At 47.9% G+C, this 22,612-nt stretch overlaps 3 protein-coding genes across 3 annotated transcripts; 1 reads left to right on the top strand and 2 right to left on the bottom strand.

Annotated features, from left to right (window-relative positions):
• Positions 1-1,981: 1,981 nt before the first annotated feature.
• On the bottom strand, positions 1,982-7,634 carry LOC308151104 (histone H3-like centromeric protein A; the record flags this gene model as incomplete). Its single annotated transcript, XM_080523923.1, has 4 exons — positions 1,982-2,121; positions 2,227-2,301; positions 3,166-3,290; positions 7,580-7,634. The coding sequence occupies 4 exons, from the start codon at positions 7,632-7,634 to the stop codon at positions 1,993-1,995; spliced, it is 384 nt and encodes a 127-aa protein (XP_080380049.1). The 3' UTR covers positions 1,982-1,992.
• An 8,115-nt stretch (positions 7,635-15,749) lies between these two features.
• On the bottom strand, positions 15,750-19,976 carry nubpl (nucleotide binding protein-like). Its single transcript, XM_080542728.1, has 10 exons — positions 19,690-19,976; positions 19,272-19,425; positions 19,001-19,035; positions 18,643-18,733; positions 18,419-18,458; positions 17,866-18,050; positions 17,590-17,675; positions 17,125-17,245; positions 16,811-16,893; positions 15,750-16,337 (listed from the first exon to the last, which is right to left on the bottom strand). Exons 1-10 carry the CDS (start codon positions 19,825-19,827, stop codon positions 16,275-16,277), a joined length of 996 nt encoding a protein of 331 aa, XP_080398854.1. The 5' UTR covers positions 19,828-19,976; the 3' UTR covers positions 15,750-16,274.
• A 282-nt stretch (positions 19,977-20,258) lies between these two features.
• On the top strand, positions 20,259-21,353 carry dtd2 (D-aminoacyl-tRNA deacylase 2). The gene is made up of 3 exons (XM_080538582.1): positions 20,259-20,380; positions 20,534-20,603; positions 20,852-21,353. Exons 1-3 carry the CDS (start codon positions 20,261-20,263, stop codon positions 21,181-21,183), a joined length of 522 nt encoding a protein of 173 aa, XP_080394708.1. The 5' UTR covers positions 20,259-20,260; the 3' UTR covers positions 21,184-21,353.
• Positions 21,354-22,612: the final 1,259 nt, after the last annotated feature.

Below are 22,612 nucleotides of genomic sequence, written 5' to 3'. Positions count from 1 at the left end.
CACTGTGGTCCCAAGTGTCCTTCGGGCGCGTATCCTTGCTATGGCGCACGAGGGTCACCTGGGCATAGTCAGGCTCAAACAGCGCTGTCGTGATGTTGTGTGGTGGTCAGGCATCGACAGGGAACTCGAAACCCTGGTCAAAGACTGCACTGCCTGTCTCCTTAGTGGTAAGACCAGGGCTCCAGCTCCACCCCCGCCCATGCAGCCGTAGGACTGGCCGTCTCAACCCTGGGAGCACCTGCAACTTGATATCTGCGGCGAGCTGCATGGGGTACCACATCACCAGCGTTTTCTCGTTGTGACCTACGACCTCCACTCTAAGTGGCCAGAGGTGACACCTGTGGGCTCGGTCACAGCAAAGGTGCTGATCGACATTCTCGACGCTCTGTTTGCACGTTGGGGCCTGCCCAAGAGGATCACGACTGACAACGGTCCTCAAATGATTTCCCATGAACTGTCCTCCTATCTGGTGGGTAAAGGGATCCACCACATTCGCACAGCGTTCTACCACCCTGCTGCGAACGGGGGGGTGGAACGGCTGAACCAATCACTGAAAAATGGCATCAGGGCCCACCTGGCACAAGGGTGCACGCTCACCACCAGCCTCCTCCAGACGCTGTTGCATTATCGGGCCACCCGACACGCCACTACAGGAGTCTCCCCAGCCTCCCTCATGCTGGGGCGGGAGCTCCAGCTGCCTCTCCATAGGCTCCGTTCTACACTAGCTCAGCCCCCGGTCCATCCAGTTCAAGCCACAGTCACCAAACGCCAGCGCTTGATGAAGGATCGTTTCGACAGGGCCAGACGTGCTAGGCCACCTGTCATTGTTGTGTCAGACTGGGTCAGGATCCGACGACTTCATCGGGACAACAAACTCCAGTCGTTTTGGTCTGACCCTGTCCAGCAAACAGCTTGGCCCGGCCTCATTTAGGCTCGCCGACGGCACTCGCTGGCATGCTACCCGCCTGCATAAGGTGCAGCCTCCCCCTGGCCCAGGGCTGGGTGTGGCCTCTTCCACAGTCTTGCCAGCCGCACAGTTGGATGAAGGAGCAACCCCGGCCTACCAGGCTCAGCCCCAAGGCGTGGAGCCGCCACCAGCGGCTGTGGCTGCACCAGAGCCACGTCTGGTTCGAGCACGCAACAGGCCCGAACACTGGCGTGACTTCATGACTGAGTATCACACCTGGGTTGTGTGAGGGGGGGGGAAATGTTACGTCTGGACTTTTACGACAGTTTGGACTTCACTACAGTGCCGTGTTCTGTTTTGTGTTATGACGACTTACGTTATGTGGTTAACACGTTGTTGAATAAATGGAGTAAGCTCCGACTTGAGCTCTGAGTTTCAGTCTCCGTTATTAAACATAACAAAGATGTCTTGCTTTGAAGGCCCTCGTCAGTCCTGTTGTTCCAAATTGCGATTATTTGAGAATTTGAGTCAATTCTCTCCCAAGATTCCCCTCTCCCTCCCACACGAGGTCCTTCTGTTGAACAGTGATAGAACTAGTGCGTGCTGCTCTCTGGGAATCACTGGCTTAGTACAGGGTCAGAGTAGAGCAGGATCAGAGTGCAACAACTCTCATCTGACATATTTTAACACAGTATGAGAAGTATGTAAGGTAAACACAGGTCTTTCGTGTCGATATCTGCGGAATGATGATGCGGCGGAACGTGAAATGATAACTGCCTTGAGCTATCATTATTGATTGACCAGGAATAAACATGAAAATGGATTTCCCCTTTAATCATATAAAAACATACATAAAAATAAAACATCTCTTCAACATAATTGTGTTGTCAGAACAGTGATAAGCCAAGTCATCCATTATTACAATAGATTTTCTCAACCATGAACATTTGTTAATATCACAACTTCAAACTCATATAACTCTAACAGACAGTTGTTCACAGTAAAAATGTTGTTTAAGTTAAAACTGCAAAGAATTGTCTGTGTTTGACCAACAGTCAACAAGCCCATGCTCCTCCTTGGTCCGCTCAGAGGTGATCCGCTCCCCGGATTCGCCGACACAGCTGGATGTCCCGGGGGAACAACGTTACCCGCTTGGCGTGGATCGCGCACAAGTTGCCGTCAGCAAAAAGTTTCACCAGGAACGCCTCAGCGGCCTGGGGATAAAATAAGGAAAGAAAAGTACAGTATGTCAAAGTTACGGTCACAGGAAAAAAAGGGGATCAAAGAGTAGAAAAGAGAGACGCATTAGGTGTACATACTTCCTGCAAGGCCATGATCGCATACGCCTGCCATCTCATGAAGCCTGTGTGATACTGCTGGCACACCTCCCGCACCTGTGGAAACAGCACACGTAGACAACCTTACTACTCTTCAATGAGGACAAATGTTCATGTTGCATATCAATAACAAAGACACGGTACAGCCTCAGATGTGGATCAGCCACAGAAGACAATATGCAGATAAAACCCTGAAAGGAAGAGAGAAGCCACAGATCCAGGGATACAGCATGTAACATTTCACCGACAGGAGGCATGTTAAATCAGGCCAACCATTTGGAACTGGTTCACAACATCTGGGTGATGGATCAAAGAATAACACCAGGAACACACCGCCACTGTCAACCTCAGCAGCATGCGTGTGTGTAGCCAAACTGCTGCGGCTCTCACGGTTGCGGCTTCCATACTGACAGCGTTTCTGCTGCGGCTCTAAAGCCCAATGCACACAGCGTGCGAATTTGTCGCACCGCAAATTCGATTCCATTGTTTTGAATGAGACAATGCACACGGCGTGCGATGCGATTTTGTCGCACGACAACATTCGATTCTCCATTCACACCCACACACTTCGGTGGTGTGAATTGAGAATCGAATGTTGTGCGACCAAAATTCTGTTTTAGAATACTGCTCAAATCACTGAAATATTTTACTTAAAATTATGCAGTGAACATACTTCTTCAAGCTTTTCATAAAACCACAAGCCTCTTCCTCATTAAACCAACGTGACTGACTCGTCTTGAACTGTCGCAAGTCTATCAGCAAAGAAAGCGCTAGAAAAATAAAACCACCAGAGGGATAACTCAGTTCTTGGCTCAGACCACACGGCTGGACCCAGAGTATGGACTTGCTCTGCTTGCCTGATGCCTAAAGGGTTCCTTAAACACAGAAGCCGTCACTGTCCTGTTATGTTGGTACACGTACCACCTTTGCGAACGGTCCCTTGCGTAAAAGGAGGTGGGTGGTCTTCTGGTACTTGCGGATATCCATCAGCGCTCGAGTCCCGGGGCGAAACCTTTTCCTTTTTTGCTGGGTGGTAGTCCCTGGTCCTGTGGAGAGATCCAAACCATCATTCAACAACATGAACACTGTCCTGGTCAACACCCTCTGGAACACCAATTAGTGATATTGGGTTCCTCCTTGTTTAGGTCACTAGAGCCAAACACCAGAGAATGCACAAACCCCCTAAATGTTTACATTTACATTTTAACCATTTATTGGACACTTTTATCCAAAGCGACTTACAATTAGAGATTACAGGGATAGTCTCCCTGGAGTAATTTAGGGCTGAGTGCCTTACTCAAGGACACACGAGTGGTGGTGTTCCTAGGTGGGATTTGAACTCATGACCACCAGGGGCCAATTCCTAGAAGACTGATTAAATCAAATCCGGCGATAATCTTGTAATCGGCGATAATTTCAGCTCCAGGTTTACAGGCTGGTTTAAGTAATACGTGCGTCAAAAATGTCTCAAAGGCGGAAACTAAATCCCGAACGACAGTTCCGTCAAGTGTCTTTTAGGAAATATTAGTTCCCACTTTTTATGATAGATAGATAGTTTGATATTTTGAAAGTGTGATAGATAGATAGTTTGATAGTGTGCTAGATAGATACATAGATAGTGTGCTAGATAAATAGATAGATAAATAAAAAGGTGTAAAATAAAAAAAAAAGTATGTCTATCAACTTGCATCAGCAAAATTACAACAGTATGTTTGGTGCAGGGGTTAAGGCAGCCAGCTAGAAGTCCGAAGGTTGGCGGTTCGATACTTGATTATTATTTCTTTTTTTATTTTGTTTACATTTAACCGAAGCCTTCATACAAATCGATTTACAATACATATTTATATATCTGTTTAAGTAAGTGAATCATCTATTAGGGATGCTCCGATCTGGATTTTTGGGGCCGATACCGATCACCGATTTTTTTCCTCAAGATCAACCGATACCGATACCGATTTTTTTTAAAATACATAACTGTAGGCCTACTGACTGGATAGCCTACATATTTTTTGCTTTTTAGACAAAAGTTTTGATCCATTAGGCACCAAGCAAACGCAGACCCATTTTTATGGCATAGTAAAGGTCTGGCCTATCACCCAGTTAGGGCCTGAAGCCCAAGTCAGTCGATATGGCTGTATAAAAGACATCATAAACGTGGCCTTCATGGTTTACATACTGTTACGTCCTCCTATGTTTTCTGTTCAGTTATCTGTCTTCCCCAGGGGAAAATAAAAAAATAAAATATAATCGGTTTTTGCGATCGGCCATTTTTGCCGATCACCGATCGAGTCATTTGGAGTGAAATCGGCCGATTTAAATCGGTGACCGATAAATCGGAGCATCCCTATCATCTATCCATCAGTAATCATAAATTGTTATAGAGTAAGTGTTATAGAGTACAAGCATCAGACAACGAAACGCAGTAAAAGTGTGTCAGAAGAGGGATTTGAACCACCGTCTTAACCCTTGTGTGATGTTCACTTTTTGGTTCCTTTGGTACTGTTCGGGTCAAATTGACCTGGGGCATCATTGGTGTTTTAAAAACACTTGTCCTGACACGGTGCTCCTAGTCCCAAGGGTGACCCGTACAAGGGAGTATACTCAGGGCGCAAGAAAGCCCCAAAGTAGCCCATAATATTAAAGGGCGCCTCCTGTGGGCACAAACAGGTACTGTACCCAATAATGCACAATAGGTATTGTGTACACACAGCATATCTTTTGTTCTGGTGGATATAGGGGGCTGCCCTTTGGAGAGGCTGGAGCAGAGGATGCTTAGTAACAACCCACAAAGTGTCAGACCCCTGGGAATAGGTGGGGCCGAATGACAGCATGATGAGTACAAGCGTTTTTACGCACATGATGCCCCTAACTTTGGAAAAGGCAAAATTAACTATAATAAAGACCTGGGTGTCATAAATCATACTTATCTAGGAAAACATTTAATGAAACAATGTTTTCATTGCTGTTTATTATTTTGAATGTATATTCTCAATTGACTTTCAAATGTATCTAATTATAATCAAAGCTGTAAAGAAAATACAGGTGATGAACAAGAATAGAAATGAAAGAACCAAACTAAGATTGTTTTTGCCAATAGCTATGAAATACATCTCTCAAAAATGTCTGCAAATGCTGAATAACAAAACACGAACGGAATGTACATTGTTTTCACTGTCTCTGTCGAAATACAGTATTATGTCTGAAAAATCCCAAATAATTCTGAAATAACACTGGCTACAATTGTGTGTGCCTGGGTATGCCTGTCTACACATGAGGCACAGAATGTGAGTGTGTGTACCTCAAATTTACTTTTTGCAGTTGCTGCATACGTTCTGTAGAGTGCAAGAAAATGTAAAAATGTTTACAATGTTGCACTTCAAAGGGTAAAAAGTGTGAGAGCAGACGGCTTCTTGGTGCGGGAAAGCCAGAGCAGAGGTGTGTGAGTGAGTGAGTGTCAGTTTGAGTGTGTGTATGTTTCTGTGTGTCTCTGTGCATCCGGGCCTAAATGACCCGAACATCTTATGAAGGACACCCTTTTACATGTTTTTCATAGAAAATAAGCCAAGGCCATGGAGTTTCAGATTGATAAAATGTATTCTTGTACCATTTCTCTTTAAGTAAACATTTAAAACGGGTCCGGTTGACCCGAACACCACACAAGGGTTAAAATGACGAATTGATACCATGGCAGCGGTTAATACTAGTGTTGTTCCGATACCGATACTAGTATCGGCATGGCCACCGATACGCACAAAAATGCTGGTATCGGTATCGGCGAGTACTAACAAATAATAACACCCGATACCAAACTCTTGTTCAAACGTAGCACGTTGCGTTTTTCTCAGCTTGTCTGCTGACACAGCCTTCCTAACACAGACATGCCCAGACACGCCCAGGCATGCTCCTCTGCTGGAATGCTATTGGCCCAGAGCAGCTGCTCTCAACCAATGGCGTGGCAGCTTTTCACTATCGCGGAAAAACAAACACGCATGGAGATATTTCAAGGTGGATAGTCCGGTGTGTACAACGGCTAAATGCACAATTTGCGGTCTCAATGTGTCGAGGGGTGGCACTAAAGCTGCCAGTTTCAATACTAGCAACTTAATTAAGCATTTAAAGGCAAAACATATTAAAGAGCACCAAGAGTTTGTCATCTACTGCAGCTGCGACAGCGAGCAAGAGAACGGATGGACCAAAACAACAAACGCTGAGTAGCTCATTCCATAAAAAGGACCAGTGGGACGCGACGAGTGAAATGGCAAGAAAGATGACTGAGAAAATGTCTGAAATGATTGTGCTCTGTGACCTGCCCCTCTCCTTTGTTGACAATGTGGGATTCCGCCTTTTTATGGCTCACGCTGTACCTAAATACAAAATACCAGGTCGCAAATACATCACGGAGACGGCCGTCCCTGCCCTCAATAAGAAGGTGACTGAGCATGTTTCAGATAAGCTAGGAAAGGTGCAGGCCATCAGCTTCACTACGGATATTTGGACCAGCGACGTCTCCCCACTGTCCCTGCTTAGTTTAACTGCTCACTGGGTGGACTCCGAATCATACAACCGGGAAAGCATTGTGCTGCATGCAAACGAGTTCAAGGGGTCCCACACTGGTGAAGCAATTGCAGAAGCAATTGAGAGTATGCTGCTTAACTGGAACATCTTCAGGTTTTGAGCAGTGCCAGACTAAGTGTTAGCAATCATTTTACATCGAGGTGAGTATGCGGCTCAAAAAACATGTTTTTTTGTTTAGTTTTTTCAAACGCCGTGGTATCGGATCGGTACTCGGTATCGGCAAGTACTGCACGGTCAGGTATCGGTATCGGTATCGGGATCAAAAAATGGTATCGGAACAACACTAGTTAATACCACTACGCCATTGTAACGATATGACCGAAACTAGCCTGCTGCTCATATCACCACATTAGTGAATATTAATTTATTGAGGTAACCCCCCCCCCCCTTACCTGACTGCCCGCTTCGCCGAGGAGACTTCGATGGTGTGCTTGGGGGCCGACGTGTGGGGTTTGTTCCTTTGCGTCGGTTCACAGACTTATTAGGGCTATGGTTACGCACCATTCTCCAGGCAATAGGTACCGTGACCTGCCTCCCAAAAAGGGCACAGTAGAGAATATTACATCATTATTATCATTAAACATGCTTTTGATCATAGCAAGATCATTGGTGCCACCCCAGTCTTCTACCCCCCCCCCCCCCCCCCCCCCCCTGCACGCTGCAACACGTCACCCCCCCTGCACGCTGCAACACAAGGCTGACCAGTCCTATGCGATGATTAGCTACATTACACGTTAATACAGGGCATGGACCTGCACACCTGGGCCTGGCATACAGCTGGATGCATCACTGAGCATGTCCAGTCCTGGATGCATCACTGAGCATGTCCAGTCCTGTCGCAATCGTGTCGAATCGGGGACACCAGCACCAACGATCGTTGTGGCGAGCATGCATGCATGCAGACACGATAGCTAGCTAGCATACAACCCAGCCAGTCTCACGCCTCAATCCCAATCAAAACAATACATAATGATATATAGTTCCTCTACACAGCCTAGCAAACACACAAACATCCACATTATACTCGGTTACAGTGTGTGTCACAAAAACATTCAATCACAAAATCCCAAATAACTAACGATGGAAAGAACAGAAAAAAGACCGTCTTACCAGCTCAGAGCAAAATACGTTCTGAAGCTGGACCATGCGTGACACCGTAATAACGTTCTGAAGCTGGACCCTGCGTGACACCGTAATAACGTTCTGAAGCTGGACCATGTGTGACACACCCATAGGGCTTTCACACCGGCAAAGAACCGTGCCGGTTCGCGTTCGCGTTCGGAAACCTCCGAACGTTAGTGCTGTCTGGCGAACGAGCCCGCGTTCATACCAGTGTAACCTGAACCATCCACGTCATCAACGCTGGGTGATGAAGGGGCGGGATAAACAAACATTTCACAACTAGATGGCAGCTACTTCACTGGAAAAGAGGATAATATCTTCCACTTGTAGTGACTACATTATGGGTTCATGTTCTCCTCTTACTGTTGGTTGTGTAGTGGGAGGGAACCAGTTCTGGCACTAGGGGCAGAGGGGAGGATTATTAACGTTGCACCTTCCTGTTTAGATACACGAGTTTTGGTAACCATTTTCTGGTCCTGTACTGAGAGTACAAGTTGTTGTTTTGATTAAACAGTTATCATTACGTTGCCTACGTCTTTCCTTTTTCCTCCGGCACTACACTGGTGACCCGACGTGGATTTTTGTTAACGTAATTGTGTACGAAAACCAGCGACGAACATTACAATCCTGCAAAATGTCCGGGCGAGGAAGACGTTCAAACCAGCGGCAGCCATCACCATCCCCTGTCAGGGTAACGCGTGGTGCGCACACTCCCACTCTCAAGCTACCAGAATTCTGGGACTCAACGCCTGCTGCATGGTTTGCTATTGTAGAGGCACATTTCAATAAAAGTGACATCGATGACGACGACGACCGGTACAACCATGCTGTGGCAATGTTGGGCAGCTCCACCGCGGCTCGAGTGGTAGGTTTTTTGTCTGCTCCCCCGACGACGAACAAATATGAGCGCCTCAAGGCCCTGCTTCTAGAGACATTTGAACTGTCCACTGCGGAGAGGGTGCGTCGCCTATTTGCCATGTCGGACTTGGGTGACGAGAGGCCTTCTGCGAGCATGGAGAGGATGCTAAACCTGCTCGGTACAGAAGACCCCATGATCCTCTTCACAGAGCTGTTCATGCGCACATTGCCAGCTCAAGTTAGGATGGCGCTGGCCAACACCGCCATCATGGAGCCCCGCGCCCTGGCCAGGGAGGCGGACCGGTTCGTCTTGGCCATGCCTCAACGGTCCCCCGACCTGCTCGCTCCCGCGGCCGCCCCGCCACCCGACCGTCGCAGGAGAGCGAAGGATGACGCCAGACCTTCTGGCCAGCAGGGTAACGCTGCGGGCCATTGTTTCTACCACGCCACTTTTGGCGCCAAGGCCAAACGGTGCCGCTCACCCTGCACCTTCGGACCGACGGGAAACGGCGGGGCCGGCGCTCAGTAGTGGCCCTGAGCGCTGGCGTCACCAACAGGCTGCTCTTCATACAAGACACCGCCTCTGGTCGCAGTTTCCTTTGTGACACAGGTGCCCAGTGGAGCATCATTCCGGCAGAGAGATCGGATATGGCGAAGGAGGAGCGTGGTCCGCAGTTGGCAGGCGCGGACGGCACACCTATCTGCTCTTACGGCACTAGGGCGGTGGACGTGTGCTTCGGAGGGCAATGTTTTTCGTGGGATTTTGTCATAGCGGCTGTCACATTTCCCCTCCTTGGTGCGGATTTTCTGTGCGCCCACAACCTGTTGGTGGACGTGGGGAACAGGCGCCTGGTCAACTCACAGACTTTCGCTTCATTCGCCTGTACGCAGGGGGAGGCGGTCTACAGCGGGTGGTCCAATACGCTCGCCGAAAGTGACCAGTACCTTCGGCTGCTCGCCGAATTCCCCGACCTTACCAAGCCCACCTTCTCCGCGCCCACGGTGAAACACGGAGTGGAGCACCACATCGAGACCGAGGGGCCTCCCCTCCACGCCAGGGCCAGGCGCCTCAACCCGGAGAAGCTGGCCATCGCCAGGGCGGAGTTTGCGCATATGGAGCAGGTGGGCATCGTTCGGCGCTCGAGCAGCCCCTGGGCGTCTCCCCTGCACATCGTCCCTAAGTCAGACGGCGGGTGGCGCCCATGTGGGGACTACCGCCGCCTCAACGACGCGTCCAAGCCTGACCGCTACCCGGTCCCACATGTCCAGGACTTTTCAGCGAACCTGGCAGGCAAGCGCTTCTTCTCCAAAGTGGACCTGGTACGGGGGTACCATCAGGTGCCGGTGCACCCCGAGGACGTCCCTAAGACGGCCGTAATCACGCCATTTGGGCTCTTCGAGTTTCTGCGGATGCCGTTCGGCCTGAAGAACGCGGCGCAGACCTTCCAACGCCTCATGCACTCGGTGCTCCGGGACCTACCATTCCTCTTCGTCTACTTGGATGACATCCTCGTCGCAAGCACCACGGAGGAGGAGCACCTGTCCCACCTCCGGGCCCTTTTCACACGGCTCAGCCAACATGGGCTGATTGTCAATCCGGCGAAGTGTGAGTTCGGACGGAACGCCATCGACTTTCTCGGGCACCGGGTCTCCGCAGAGGGGGTGACCCCCCTCCCCTCGAAGGTAGAAGCTGTCGCTGCTTTCCCGCGCCCCAGCACAATCAGCGAGCTCAAGGGGTTCATCGGGATGGTAACCTTCTACTATCGCTTCCTCCACCACATCGCTCACATCCTGCGGCCTCTGTACGATGCCCAGAAGGGCAAGACTCTGAAGCAGCCGGTGGACTGGACGGCGGAGCGTGTCAAAGCCTTTCAGGACACCAAGGCGGCCCTGGCCCGCGCTGCCATGTTGGCCCACCCCTCGCCCTCGGCACCCACTGCTCTCACCACGGACGCCTCTGACTTTGCTGTGGGAGCGGTGTACGAACAGTGGGTTGGGGACGCCTGGCAGCCTCTTGCATTCTTCAGCCGCCAGCTGTCTCCCAGAGAGCAAAGGTACAGCACATTCGACAGGGAGCTCCTCGGGCTGTGGCTTGCTGTCAGACACTTCCGTTTTTTACTGGAGGGCCGCGAGTTTACGGCCTACGTGGACCACAAGCCACTCACGCACGCCATGTCCAAGGTGGCGGAGCCGTGGTCCGACCGCCAACAGCGCCAGCTCGCCTACATATCCGAGTTCACCACAGACATCCAGCACGTTGCTGGGAAGTCCAACCAGGTCGCGGATTGTCTCTCCAGGGCGGTGGTTGGTGCGGTCCAACTGGGTTTGGACTACGCGCGCATGGCTGCAGACCAGGCCGCCGACCCCGCCGTCCAGGCTCTCAAGTTGTCGGACACAGGACTGCGCCTAGAAGAGGTGGTTTTCGGTGACGCAGGGGCCACGCTCCTGTGCGACGTCTCCATGGGTCAGCCACGACCGGTGGTCCCCGCCAACTGGAGGCGCCCCGCCTTCGAGGCGATACACGGCTTGTCTCACCCTGGTAGGAAACCGTCCTCACGGCTGGTGTCAGAGAAATTCGTCTGGCATGGGCTCAAGAGGGATGTGAGGGCCTGGGTTGACACGTGCATCGCCTGCCAGCGCGCCAAGGTGCATCGACACGTCAAGGCCCCCCTGGAGCAGTTCTCTGTGCCGGAGCGGAGGTTCGATCATGTAAACGTGGACCTGGTAGGGCCGCTGCCCCCCTCGCACGGATACACCTATCTCTTTACCATGGTGGACAGGACGACTCGCTGGCCGGAGGCAGTTCCGCTCTCCTCAACGACAGCCCCCGACCTGGCCCGGGCGTTCATCGCGGTGTGGGTCTCCCGCTACGGCACCCCTGCTGATCTCTCCTCTGACCGTGGCTCACAGTTTACTTCAGAGCTGTGGGCAGCGGTGGCGGAGAATCTGGGGGTCAAGCTCCACCGCACAACCGCCTATCACCCGCAGGCGAACGGGCTCTGTGAGCGTTTCCATCGATCCATGAAGGCCGCCCTTCGAGCCAGCCTCACGGACAGCGACTGGCTTGACAAGCTGCCGTGGGTCATGCTGGGGCTCAGGACAGCGCCTAAGGAGGACCTCCAGTCGTCGTCCGCTGAGCTGGTGTTTGGACAGCCGCTGCGGGTCCCCGGTGACTTCATTCCCAAGTCAACGGAGCCCTGGTCCGCCGCCGCTCAGCGCGCCTCCCTGCTGGACAGCGCCAGGACCTTCGTCCCGGTCCCGACTACGCAGCATGGTGTCCCTACTTCGAGGGTGCCCCCGGAGCTGCACTCAGCGAGGTTCGTTTTCATTCGTCATGATGGCCACAGGACTCCACTACGTCCTCCTTATGACGGGCCTTTCCGTGTCATCGAGGCCGGAGCCAAGAACTTCATGGTTGACATGGGGGGTAGGCCTGAGTGTGTGTCCGTTGATCGCCTCAAACCGGCCCACTTGGACCTTGAACTGCCCCTGGACTTGGCCCTGCCACCGCGCAGAGGCCGGCCTCCAGTCCTACCTCCCCTGCCGCGCCCTGGCCATTCCCCCCTCCGACCCCGACAACCCCCCGCAGCTCGCGAGCCCCCGGTCGTCGCTGCCCCCCGTCCTTCCCTGCAGGAGGACGTGATGGGCGATGTCACACCTCCTCCCGCACCTCCTGACTTTACCTACGATCGTAGGGGCCGGGCCATACGCCCTCCTCGCCGTGAGGATTTCCAATATTGAGGTGAACACTGGGGGGGCTGGTGTAGTGACTACATTATGGGTTCATGTTCTCCTCTTACTGTTGGTTGTGTAGTGGGAGGGAACCAGTTCTGGCACTAGGGGCAGAGGGGAGGATTATTAACGTTGCACCTTCCTGTTTAGATACACGAGTTTTGGTAACCATTTTCTGGTCCTGTACTGAGAGTACAAGTTGTTGTTTTGATTAAACAGTTATCATTACGTTGCCTACGTCTTTCCTTTTTCCTCCGGCACTACACACTACAGTATCTGAAATAAACAAAATTTTCTGTGAAACAAAACAAAATACACTTTCTATATGCGTTCTTTTACTAATCAGCTGCTCCGTTACTGGAATAGAAATGGCTTACGAAATTCGCGTTCGCGCATGTCCGCGCGCGTGTGCGTGTGTGTGTTTGCTGAGCATGTGAGGGAGAGAGAGAATAATGACACTTTTGATATTGTTTTTGATCACTAATGATTAGATTTAGATTAGATTACATTTTGTCTACTTCCTCCTTGCTGGTCTCTGCAGCCTAGAATATGACACACCCACTGACGACGTGACTGTTCTACGTTTTGGTTCGCGCTTGAGAACCACTATTTTTTGGTGCCCGCTGCGAACCAACTTTTCAGGTTCCGAACCAATTGAGCTTCGGTCTGAACGCGCCGGCCGGTTCCAGAGGCACGGTTCTTTGCCGGTGTGAAAGCCCTACCAGTGATGTGAATAACGGCGTTAAAATAAACGGCGTTACTAACGGTGTCATTTTCTCCAGTAACGGGCAATCTAATTGATTACTATTTCCATCGCTATAACGCCGTTACCGTTACTTCAATGCGGCGCGTTACTAGTTACTACTGAAGCTTCTCATTGTCAACCGACCTCAGTCACAGCTGGGAGGGGAGGGGAGGGGAGGGGCGAGACAACCGCGCAAGTGATCATGATTGGCTATGGTAGAGAAAATGTCATGGTAAGCCAACCATAGTTCAGTGTTGTGCGGATGTTTCTACACACAAACCACACGCGCGCACAGCACCACACACACACTCAAACTATCAGAGATACACGCAGCAATGGCGAGTCCCGAGTGTTCTGAGGTGAACGTGGCGTTTTCACGGTGGAAGTACAGGCACTATTTCAGTACTACTTTAAAAGCACTTCATATTGTTTAACTGTTAACTTTTGTAATGAAGAAAACACTTGAAGTACAATATGTCTACCAGTTGTGGTCTGTTGAAGTGCAATAAATATGAAAAGTTCCCCGCTGAAACCTGCTCAGAAAAAATCTATCTTCACAAGAAGATCACATTTATCTTCTATTATGGCAGTGGGTAAGCTTTTCCTTGTCACATTTATCTTCTAATATGGCAGTGGGTAAGCTTTTCCTTGTCACATTTGGCTGACTGACCTTAACTTAGCCCTCTGCACCGTGGTAAAAAGTAACGCAATAGTTACTTTCCCTAGTAACTAGTTACTTTTATAATGAAGTAATTCAGTTACTAACTCAGTTACTTTTTGGGATAAGTAACTAGTAACTATAACTAATAACTTTTTAAAAGTAATGTGCCCAACACTGGTGACACCGTAATAACGTTCTGAAGCTGGACCATGCGTGACACCGTAATAACGTTCTGAAGCTGGACCCTGCGTGACACCGTAATAACGTTCTGAAGCTGGACCCTGCGTGACACCGTAATAACGTTCTGAAGCTGGACCATGCGTGACACCGTAATAACGTTCTGAAGCTGGACCATGTGTGACACCGTAATAACGTTCTGAAGCTGGACCATGCGTGACACCGTAATAACGTTCTGAAGCTGGACCATGTGTGACACCGTAATAACGTTCTGAAGCTGGACCCTGCGTGACACCGTAATAACGTTCTGAAGCTGGACCATGTGTGACACCGTAATAACGTTCTGAAGCTGGACCATGTGTGACACCGTAATAGCGCCCCCAAGTGAAACAAAAAGGTATGCCATGTAATTAACGAGGTAGGAAGGAACCAATAATCTCAGTCTCATTTTGGAGAAATTCACAACACAAATAAAATAGCATAATAGATAATATTATATATAGACTTATATAATAGACAATATTAACTTGGCTACACATGCATGCATGTAGACAAGGGGAATGGCTGCAACCCACTCAGATAGCTAGCCCTGTTGTTAGCTACTCTTCTCTCAATGAGAGATGGGGAAAGATGGGGCATTCTTGCAACTTTGCACTTGGTAACACATATTAGGACATTTCGATTTCACACTCACCGGTCGGTAGCGAAACGTTTCCAAAAACGAATCAGTTAAAATTGCGTATTGTTATCTTCTTCTTTTGGTGCGTATTGTTGTTGTCGTCGTCTTCCCTCACACTCAGCTGTGTGTGTGCGTGCTGAATTCAAACGACGCTACGGTGTGTTGAACCAATCAGATCGGTCTGAATGGGCGTGGAAAAAACACCCCGACGATTTGGACAGCAGCTGTGTTTCAGTGTAAAGGGGCGGGCGGAGTTGAAGTTCTATATCTGGGACTCTGAGCCGAAAATAATGAGCAAAATGATGTGCGCAGACAGTGCTGTCGAAGTGTCTCGTTTGCATTTGATCTCGGGGCTGCTGTAATGTGTATTAAACAATGATCGTAATTTTGTTCTTTGCCTCCACCAGTGTGCTTGCAGTAGCAATTGCAGTGTGTGTATTTATAGCAACATTTGCACCGGCTACTTGTCACACTGTTTTGGCACTAGGTAGACATGAGAGGTGATGGCGTGCGGCTCGTTGCCACTCGCGTTGCTATTGTTTTGTGGAAGGTTACGGATAACGGTCTATCCTGTGGATAGATGTATAAGAACACATTTATATAAGGATGGTGTAGGCCTACACACTGAATCATTTATATAGGGATGGGGTAGGCCTACACACTGAATCATTTATATAAGGATGGGGTAGGCCTACACACTGAATCATTTATATAAGGATGGGGTAGGCCTACACACTGAATCATTTATGTAAGGATGGGGTAGGCCTACACACTGAATCATAAGGATGGGGTATACCGTATAGTACGTATACCTACACACTGAATAATTTATAGAAGGATGGGGTAGGCCTACACACTGAATCATTTATGTAAGGATGGGGTAGGCCTACACACTGAATCATATATGGATGGGGTATACCTACACACTGAATCAGAAAGAAAATAAGCAACCAGTATTTCTTTAATGGAATCGTTCAATCCAGTATATGAATTTGCATACAATATATTACATTGATTCAGGTAAGTTGGAGACTTTACATGTCTTCTGCACGCTAAAAATCTAACTCCTTACTGTACATGTTAGCATCAGCTTATGAACTCTAGTTCAGAGACAAACTGGCTTCAAAACTGAACTTAAATTAATAAATTCAATAACTATTACTAAGATTATCATTATGTATTTCAATATATATCACTCCAATCCATGTATTCACTGTTCTTCTAATATATTGAAAAGTCACCACATCAAACAAGTGTGCGTGTGCGGAATACAGCGGATAATACAGCAGACACACAACATGAATTTCAATGTCCATCACTCTATTGAATTCTCATATCATTCATAAGAAACTAAATCTGAGAACTTGTGCGTGTCTGTGAGGGAGTGGAAGGAGGGGGTCCAGTGCTCTGGTCTGATTCCTGTCCCTGCTAATGTCATCCAGTAGTGGTACAGCTGTCCCTCTGGTGGCTGTCAGAGCCATTCAACCTGAGAGTTCGCCTAGACGCTGAACTACTGCAGACGCCACCTTCTTGTAGGCTTCAGCCTGAAACGCGCACACACACACACACACACGCGCACACACACACACACACACACACACACACACACACACACACACACACACACAATTTAACCAAATGTTATCTTGGCTATTATCCAATAGAAGTTTAAACTTCAAGCACTAAGTTTATAGTCAAATCAATGGTAAATTGCTTTTCTACAAAAGCTACCACATAATATAAAAAATACACAGTTGTAACATTAAATTCATTTATTTACAATCATTCATCGTTTCAGAATACATATATCCTTCCGCCACAGAATATAGTCCCATAAACAGGCCACATTCACTTCACAGGTGTTCTTAATCAGATTGATTGGGAGGCGCATTGATACTGGAAACGCGGTTGGAGCTGAACTGAAGGGAGTTGGGGTATTTACCAGTACCACTGTTGCTAGACAATCAGAATCCAGTATCCAAACATGCTGTTGTAGAAGTTGTGTTTCTATACTAACCTCAGGACTATCAGGAGAGGACACGACCACAGGCTGACCTCGATCTGACGTCTCTCTGATGTTGAGGTGAAGAGGGATGTCACCTGGAGGAAGAGAGGAAGAGGAAGAGGGGAGGAGAGGAGACGAGGGAGGAGGGAGGCGAAGAAGGGGGAGAGAAGGGTAGACAGAGAACATGTGTTAAAGATGTTTATGAATCTTGATCTCGAAAAATGCCATAACAAATGTATTTATATGTAATAATATGTTTTTATTAGGATTATTATTTATTATAGACATATCAAAGCAATAGGATTTCAATTTTAAATCGGTCTTACCCAAAACTTGTACACCCAGAGTATGTGCCAATTCCCTGGCTCCATCTGCCCCAAAGATGTGGGTCTGGTGGTTACAGTTGGGGCACTGGAACACACTCATGTTCTGGACCAGGCCCAGGACCTTGGAGGTGAGAGACAGGTAGGTTAAAACTACACAAACACACACGCACTCACAGAGTGGTTTTAGATTACAAGTTCCATTAAGTTGCTCCTCATTATACATGTGTAGTAACAACAACGCTGTTGTAATGATTATTACACTGTAATGTACTATTGTTGTATTATTGTATAGTAACAAATCATGAAACGGGGTAGGAATCGGGGGACGGGCTCATTGTAATGCATGGAATGGAATGAGGAATGGTATCAAACATGAGTAATTCTATTACAATGAGCCCCTCCTCCTAATTCCATCTCCACCAGCCTCCCCTGTTAAATACATATAACCACATCCAAATGTCTTACAGGTACGTGGACCTTCTTGAACATCTCCGCTCCTCTGCGCGCGTCCAGCAGGGCGATGTCCTGTGGTGTCGACACGATGACAGCCCCTGGAACAGGAAGTACACTGGATGTAAACAACAACAACAATAACAACAATTACAGCTGAACATTGCTTTTTTTACAGAGATATGTGGGAGGCTGGTGGAGGTAGAAATCGGAGGGCGGGCTTACTGTAATGCATGGAACGGAATGAGGAACGGTATCAAACACACGTGTCAAGTGAGTGTGATCTCTCACCTGCTATAGGGACGTTCTGGGTGACAGACAGCTGGACGTCTCCTGTCCCTGGGGGCATGTCAATAACCAGGTAGTCCAACTGTCCCCAGTCCACCTGTCTGAGAAGCTTCTCTATGGCTGACATCACCATCAGACCCCTCCATACAATAGGCGCTACATCCTCCACCAGGAACCCCATGGACATACTTACAGCAGACAGGAGAGGACAGGGACAGGAGGAGAGGCCAGGGACAGGAGGAGAGGACAGGAGGAGAGGGCAGGGACAGGAGGGGAGAGGAGACAGGGACAGGAGGAGAGGACAGAGACAGGAGGAGAGGACAGGGACAGGAGGAGAGGACAGGGACAGGAGGAGAGGGCAGGGACAGGAGGGGAGAGGAGACAGGGACAGGAGGAGAGGACAGGGACAGGAGGAGAGGACAGCAGAAGAGGAGATAGGAGGGAGGAGACAAGGACAGGAGACAGGAGGGGACAGGACAGTTAATATCTACTCTACTACTTCACTGGGTTAAATTCCTGACATATCGTCATTGTTGATAAAAATATATACTTATACCATGAAATCCCAAAATTCACAAGCGGTATCATTAGGTTGTCTGAAAGAACAGTAAAAACAACAAAACCTTAGAATTCATTCAATCAATCAATCAATCATTAGATTGTACAGTAATCATTGGAACAGAACTACATCACACAGTCAGTCACCACTCTACAACATTACAGCCAAAGAAATAGAATGAATAGAACTCATTCCATTTCTATTTAGTCGATGTCACCTACTGTCTGACAGCTCTGGGTTTCCCTTCAGGTTCATCAGCTTGGGGACGGAGGGACCGTAGATGTCTGCGTCCAGGATCCCAACGCTCTTACTCTGAGTGGACAGGAGGTATGAGGAGCTAGTGAGAGGACATGGAGACCAGGGGAGGCTGCCGGAGGTAGAAATCGGAGGACGGGCTCATTATTGCATGCTCAGTAATGCATGGAACGGAATAAGGAATCATTGTACTGCCATGGAATGGCATCCGTCCTCCGATTTCTACCTCCACCAACCTCTCTCAGAATGGAGACAGTGAGGAAACAAAGATGTGGTGGTGTTGATGACAATGTTACTGGACTGACAAAATGGTCAATCACTTACCGGATCATTAGCAGTGAGTCCAAGGGCCAAGTTCACTGTGGACAAGAGGTCAAACAAAGGTTTTGGAGTGTCATAATCCGATATATTATGAATAACCTACATCTGTCACGTCTTTCTGATTTCTCTGTATGAGTGATAGTTACAACGGATCGAGAAAGCGGGGTCTGTTGCTAATCATCTCAATGCTTCACAAATCCGATGCATAGAGGGCAAACACCATTATGTACACTCTAATACCAGTATGTATCACCAGAAGATACACACAGCCTACCTGCAGTGGTCGACTTCCCTACACCCCCCTTCCCAGAGGCGACCACAATCACTTGTTTGACTCCTGCGATGGGCTTCTGTTTGGGCAAGCTGCGAGCCATGTGCTGCCTCTGCTTCTCCTGCACCATCTGAGCCCTGTCAGCTGCACTCGACGTCTACATCCAGATACAGACACAATCAGCAAGTGACTTTGTCAGCACGTGTAATCGAAACAGATATGTATAATAGATATAGATATAGCGAATGCATATACTGTATATCACGAGACAGAAATCCCGTTTGAGCAACGTTGATGAGTGACAGCTAATTCAAACGACAGTGCCCACGCATGGCTAGTAGATGTCAAGAGAGGTGAATCCTATTGATAACCCAATTGTCAACTTTGAGCCAGGGACATCTGGTGAGATCGTACTACCCACCTTGCAGCGTATGAAATGTGTACAGCATAAAGGTGCATGTTGTGTATCTATTCCTGTCCGTAATGAACTGGTCGTGTTTATGTTGGCAGTTGTTAACTTCAATAAACGTGATAGTTTACTGTAGCAACAGTGAGCCATCTTGCCTTCCCCTGCTGTGTCGTGATGTTGCGTCTCACACTTCTTGCAGGTTAAACATGCGCATGGTGCGCAGCAAGTCGTATCATAACCTGCTCTCGGCCCTTATGCCCCTCGAAAATAGTTGACCTCATCCATATGGTGGAATAAAACAATACAGATATTTTTTCCCCCAGCAGAAAACATTGTAAATCAGATGGGTGTAGCTGATACTAGTGATCTTGATAAAGTTGATCAGAACTGGCGACGTTTGATGACGTCACGCGTTCTGAAGCCAGCCGGAAGTAAAGTGTCAAAACAAAAGTACAAATCTGGAAGGAGTGTTCCACGTGTTTATGGACCCATTGCTGTTCGACTTCATTATCCCTATGTGAGGTCACTTCAGTTCTTCTTGTGTTTTTATTTTATTGTATACAGGCAGGCTAAATAATTGACAATGACTGAGAAGGCAGCGGGTCCTGCTTCTGCGCTTGCTAGAACAGTTGTTCAACAGTGTCTGCACGCCAGGCTGCAGGTGAAACCTGCTGAGGAGGAGTTCGAGGCAGAGTGGGTGGAGGTAGGCTACTATGATATATCAGGCTATATTACGTTTTATTCTATTCTGCTCTGCTCTATTCTATTGTGCTCTACTCTACAATACTCTACTCTACCCTATTACAAAAGTGTCATTGTATCAGTGTGCCATAATCATATGTCATGTTGTTTTCAGATTGACCGGGGTATGGTGATCTACATCTGCTTCTTTAAAGGGGCCACAGAGGACATCATCCATAAAATGGGTACTGTTCTCCCATACTCCCCAGACATTCTGATTGCATTAAATTCAATACAATTAAATCAAATTAATTCAGTCATTCATTCCAACCATTGATGCATATTAATTAATTATTCATTCATTAATTCAAAGAATGTGATAAGTAATTGTAGGTGTGATTGTGACACTGAAGGCGATGTGAATGAATGGGAAAGTGTTGAACATTGCTGATGAGTGCCAACTCAACTCATCTCTCTCCACTCCCCTCCACAGTGACGACTCTGCTCAACCTCAAGCTGTGTGAGTCTGATTCAGGGAAGTACGTGTCGGTGTTAGAACTGCCTGGAGAAGTCCTCATTGTACCTCAGGCTACGCTAGGAGGCAAGGCTAAAGGGAAGGCCATGCAGTACCACAATAACATTGGCAAAGAGGAGGGCCAGCAGCTGTATGCTAACTTTGTCTCTCTGTGTGAGAGGGAACTGGCTTCGTCTAGTAGGGGTGAAGGGACTGTGTCCGGCACCACAGTCAAACATGGAACGTACGGGAACAGACAGGTTCTGAAGCTTGATACCAACGGACCGTACACACACCTGATGGAGTTTTGACCCTGCGCATGTCGATGCTGACTTCTCCTCACTTCCAGATGTAGTGTATTTATTTTACACAGTAAAGGGTCCATTGCATTGTCGTGTGTGTGTGTGTGTGTGTGTGTGTGTGTGTGTGTGTGTTCATAAAGCTGATTCAAACTGGCTATAATATTGACACCTACGTGATTGTTATACCGTATAATTGCAGCAATAGTGCACACATGGCCTCTATAATGCATGTCTTTATTGCTGTTTTCTATCCCAATTCTCCTGAATTGATACATTGTGTTTTAGTCTATTAGCCTAATTAAAGCATTATATCTAATAACATCTATCAAAAACGTTCGTTTTAATATGTTTATTCAACAGAAAAACACATGATACTGTTGAGAACACTGATTAATAGGATTGAGTTGAATTGAATGAGTATAGCATCTTAGACATCTAGTGGGGGTTGAGAGCAATCCAACAACATTGTTTTACTGAATAATGAGAGCCAAAGCAATGACTTAATCATTATTTGTTATTTGACTAAAATACTGCTATTTCTTTTGAATGTACATGGAAAAGAATGCCGACTAATTGCATAGATGAGCGAGTGACCAGTGGCGCTTTTCCACTACCGTACCGTACTGTGTGAGCCTGGTTTGTTTTGCTTTCTCCACTGCCAACTGAGCCGTACCAGGCCATAGTACCCGTGCTGGTTTTAGCTACGCTTCCTCACTAGTGGCGCTTTTCCACTACAGGGCCGACCCGGGTACGGCACGGCTCTCCTAGGCGCGCTTTTGAAAAGTTCCGGGTACGAGACGTTTTCCACTATACAGGAACGACCCGGGACTGTAGGAGGAGTTACGTGTCATAAGATTCCCCCCGCTATACAGATCAGCGGGGGGAAATGCGATAAGAATTATGTCAAAATGCAGCACTATCGTGCACAGATCAGCCTTACAACATGTAACGTTAAGTGCCTGTTACTTGCTGTGCTTTTTTTTGTTGGCGAACTACTGTAATAAGCCTAAAAAACGTGCAACTTCTCTGCTTTCAGAAACTGTTTGAATTTTTTAGATTGGGCATATAGTTCATGAATTACGATAGTTTGAAGGAATGCTGTAAAATCCTGTCTGCACCGGCAGCTCCGGTTTCGGAGCAAGACGCGAATCTATCGGCATTAGTCAAATACATGCTCACATCCAGTCATCCGCTCACTGCTCTGGCACATCCATCAATAATATTACCGTACATAATAACAACTGCTCTGATTAGATTGCTTAGATTGTTTAATACATCAACGGGGGGAAAAGCGAGATGAACTCGTGAGTCAGGACATCGCCATAATAGTGTTTTTTTTGTTATGCTTGTTGTAAATAAAAGTTCTATGATGCATTGAAATGACATTAAACTAAGATAATACGATGGTTAGCATAATGTTTCTAATCTTTATTAATAA

Source organism: Nansenia antarctica (genome assembly GCF_963989245.1).
Source record: "Nansenia antarctica genome assembly, chromosome: 1".
Taxonomy (NCBI): domain Eukaryota; kingdom Metazoa; phylum Chordata; class Actinopteri; order Argentiniformes; family Microstomatidae; genus Nansenia; species Nansenia antarctica.
This window is presented reverse-complemented; position numbering and strand designations above follow the sequence as displayed.

Bases quoted from the DNA above. Each gene is read 5' to 3' on its own strand.
- nubpl (XM_080542728.1), bottom strand. From the start codon at position 19,827: ATGGCTCACTGTTGCTACAGTAAACTATCACGTTTATTGAAGTTAACA. The intron at 19,426-19,689 runs GTGGGTAGTACG...ATCTGGATGTAG, and splicing joins CACATTTCATACGCTGCAAG to ACGTCGAGTGCAGCTGACAG. The intron at 19,036-19,271 runs GTAGGCTGTGTG...TCTTGTCCACAG, and splicing joins AGGGAAGTCGACCACTGCAG to TGAACTTGGCCCTTGGACTC.
- dtd2 (XM_080538582.1), top strand. From the start codon at position 20,261: ATGACTGAGAAGGCAGCGGGTCCTGCTTCTGCGCTTGCTAGAACAGTT. The intron at 20,381-20,533 runs GTAGGCTACTAT...TGTTGTTTTCAG, and splicing joins TCGAGGCAGAGTGGGTGGAG to ATTGACCGGGGTATGGTGAT. The intron at 20,604-20,851 runs GTACTGTTCTCC...TCCCCTCCACAG, and splicing joins GGACATCATCCATAAAATGG to TGACGACTCTGCTCAACCTC.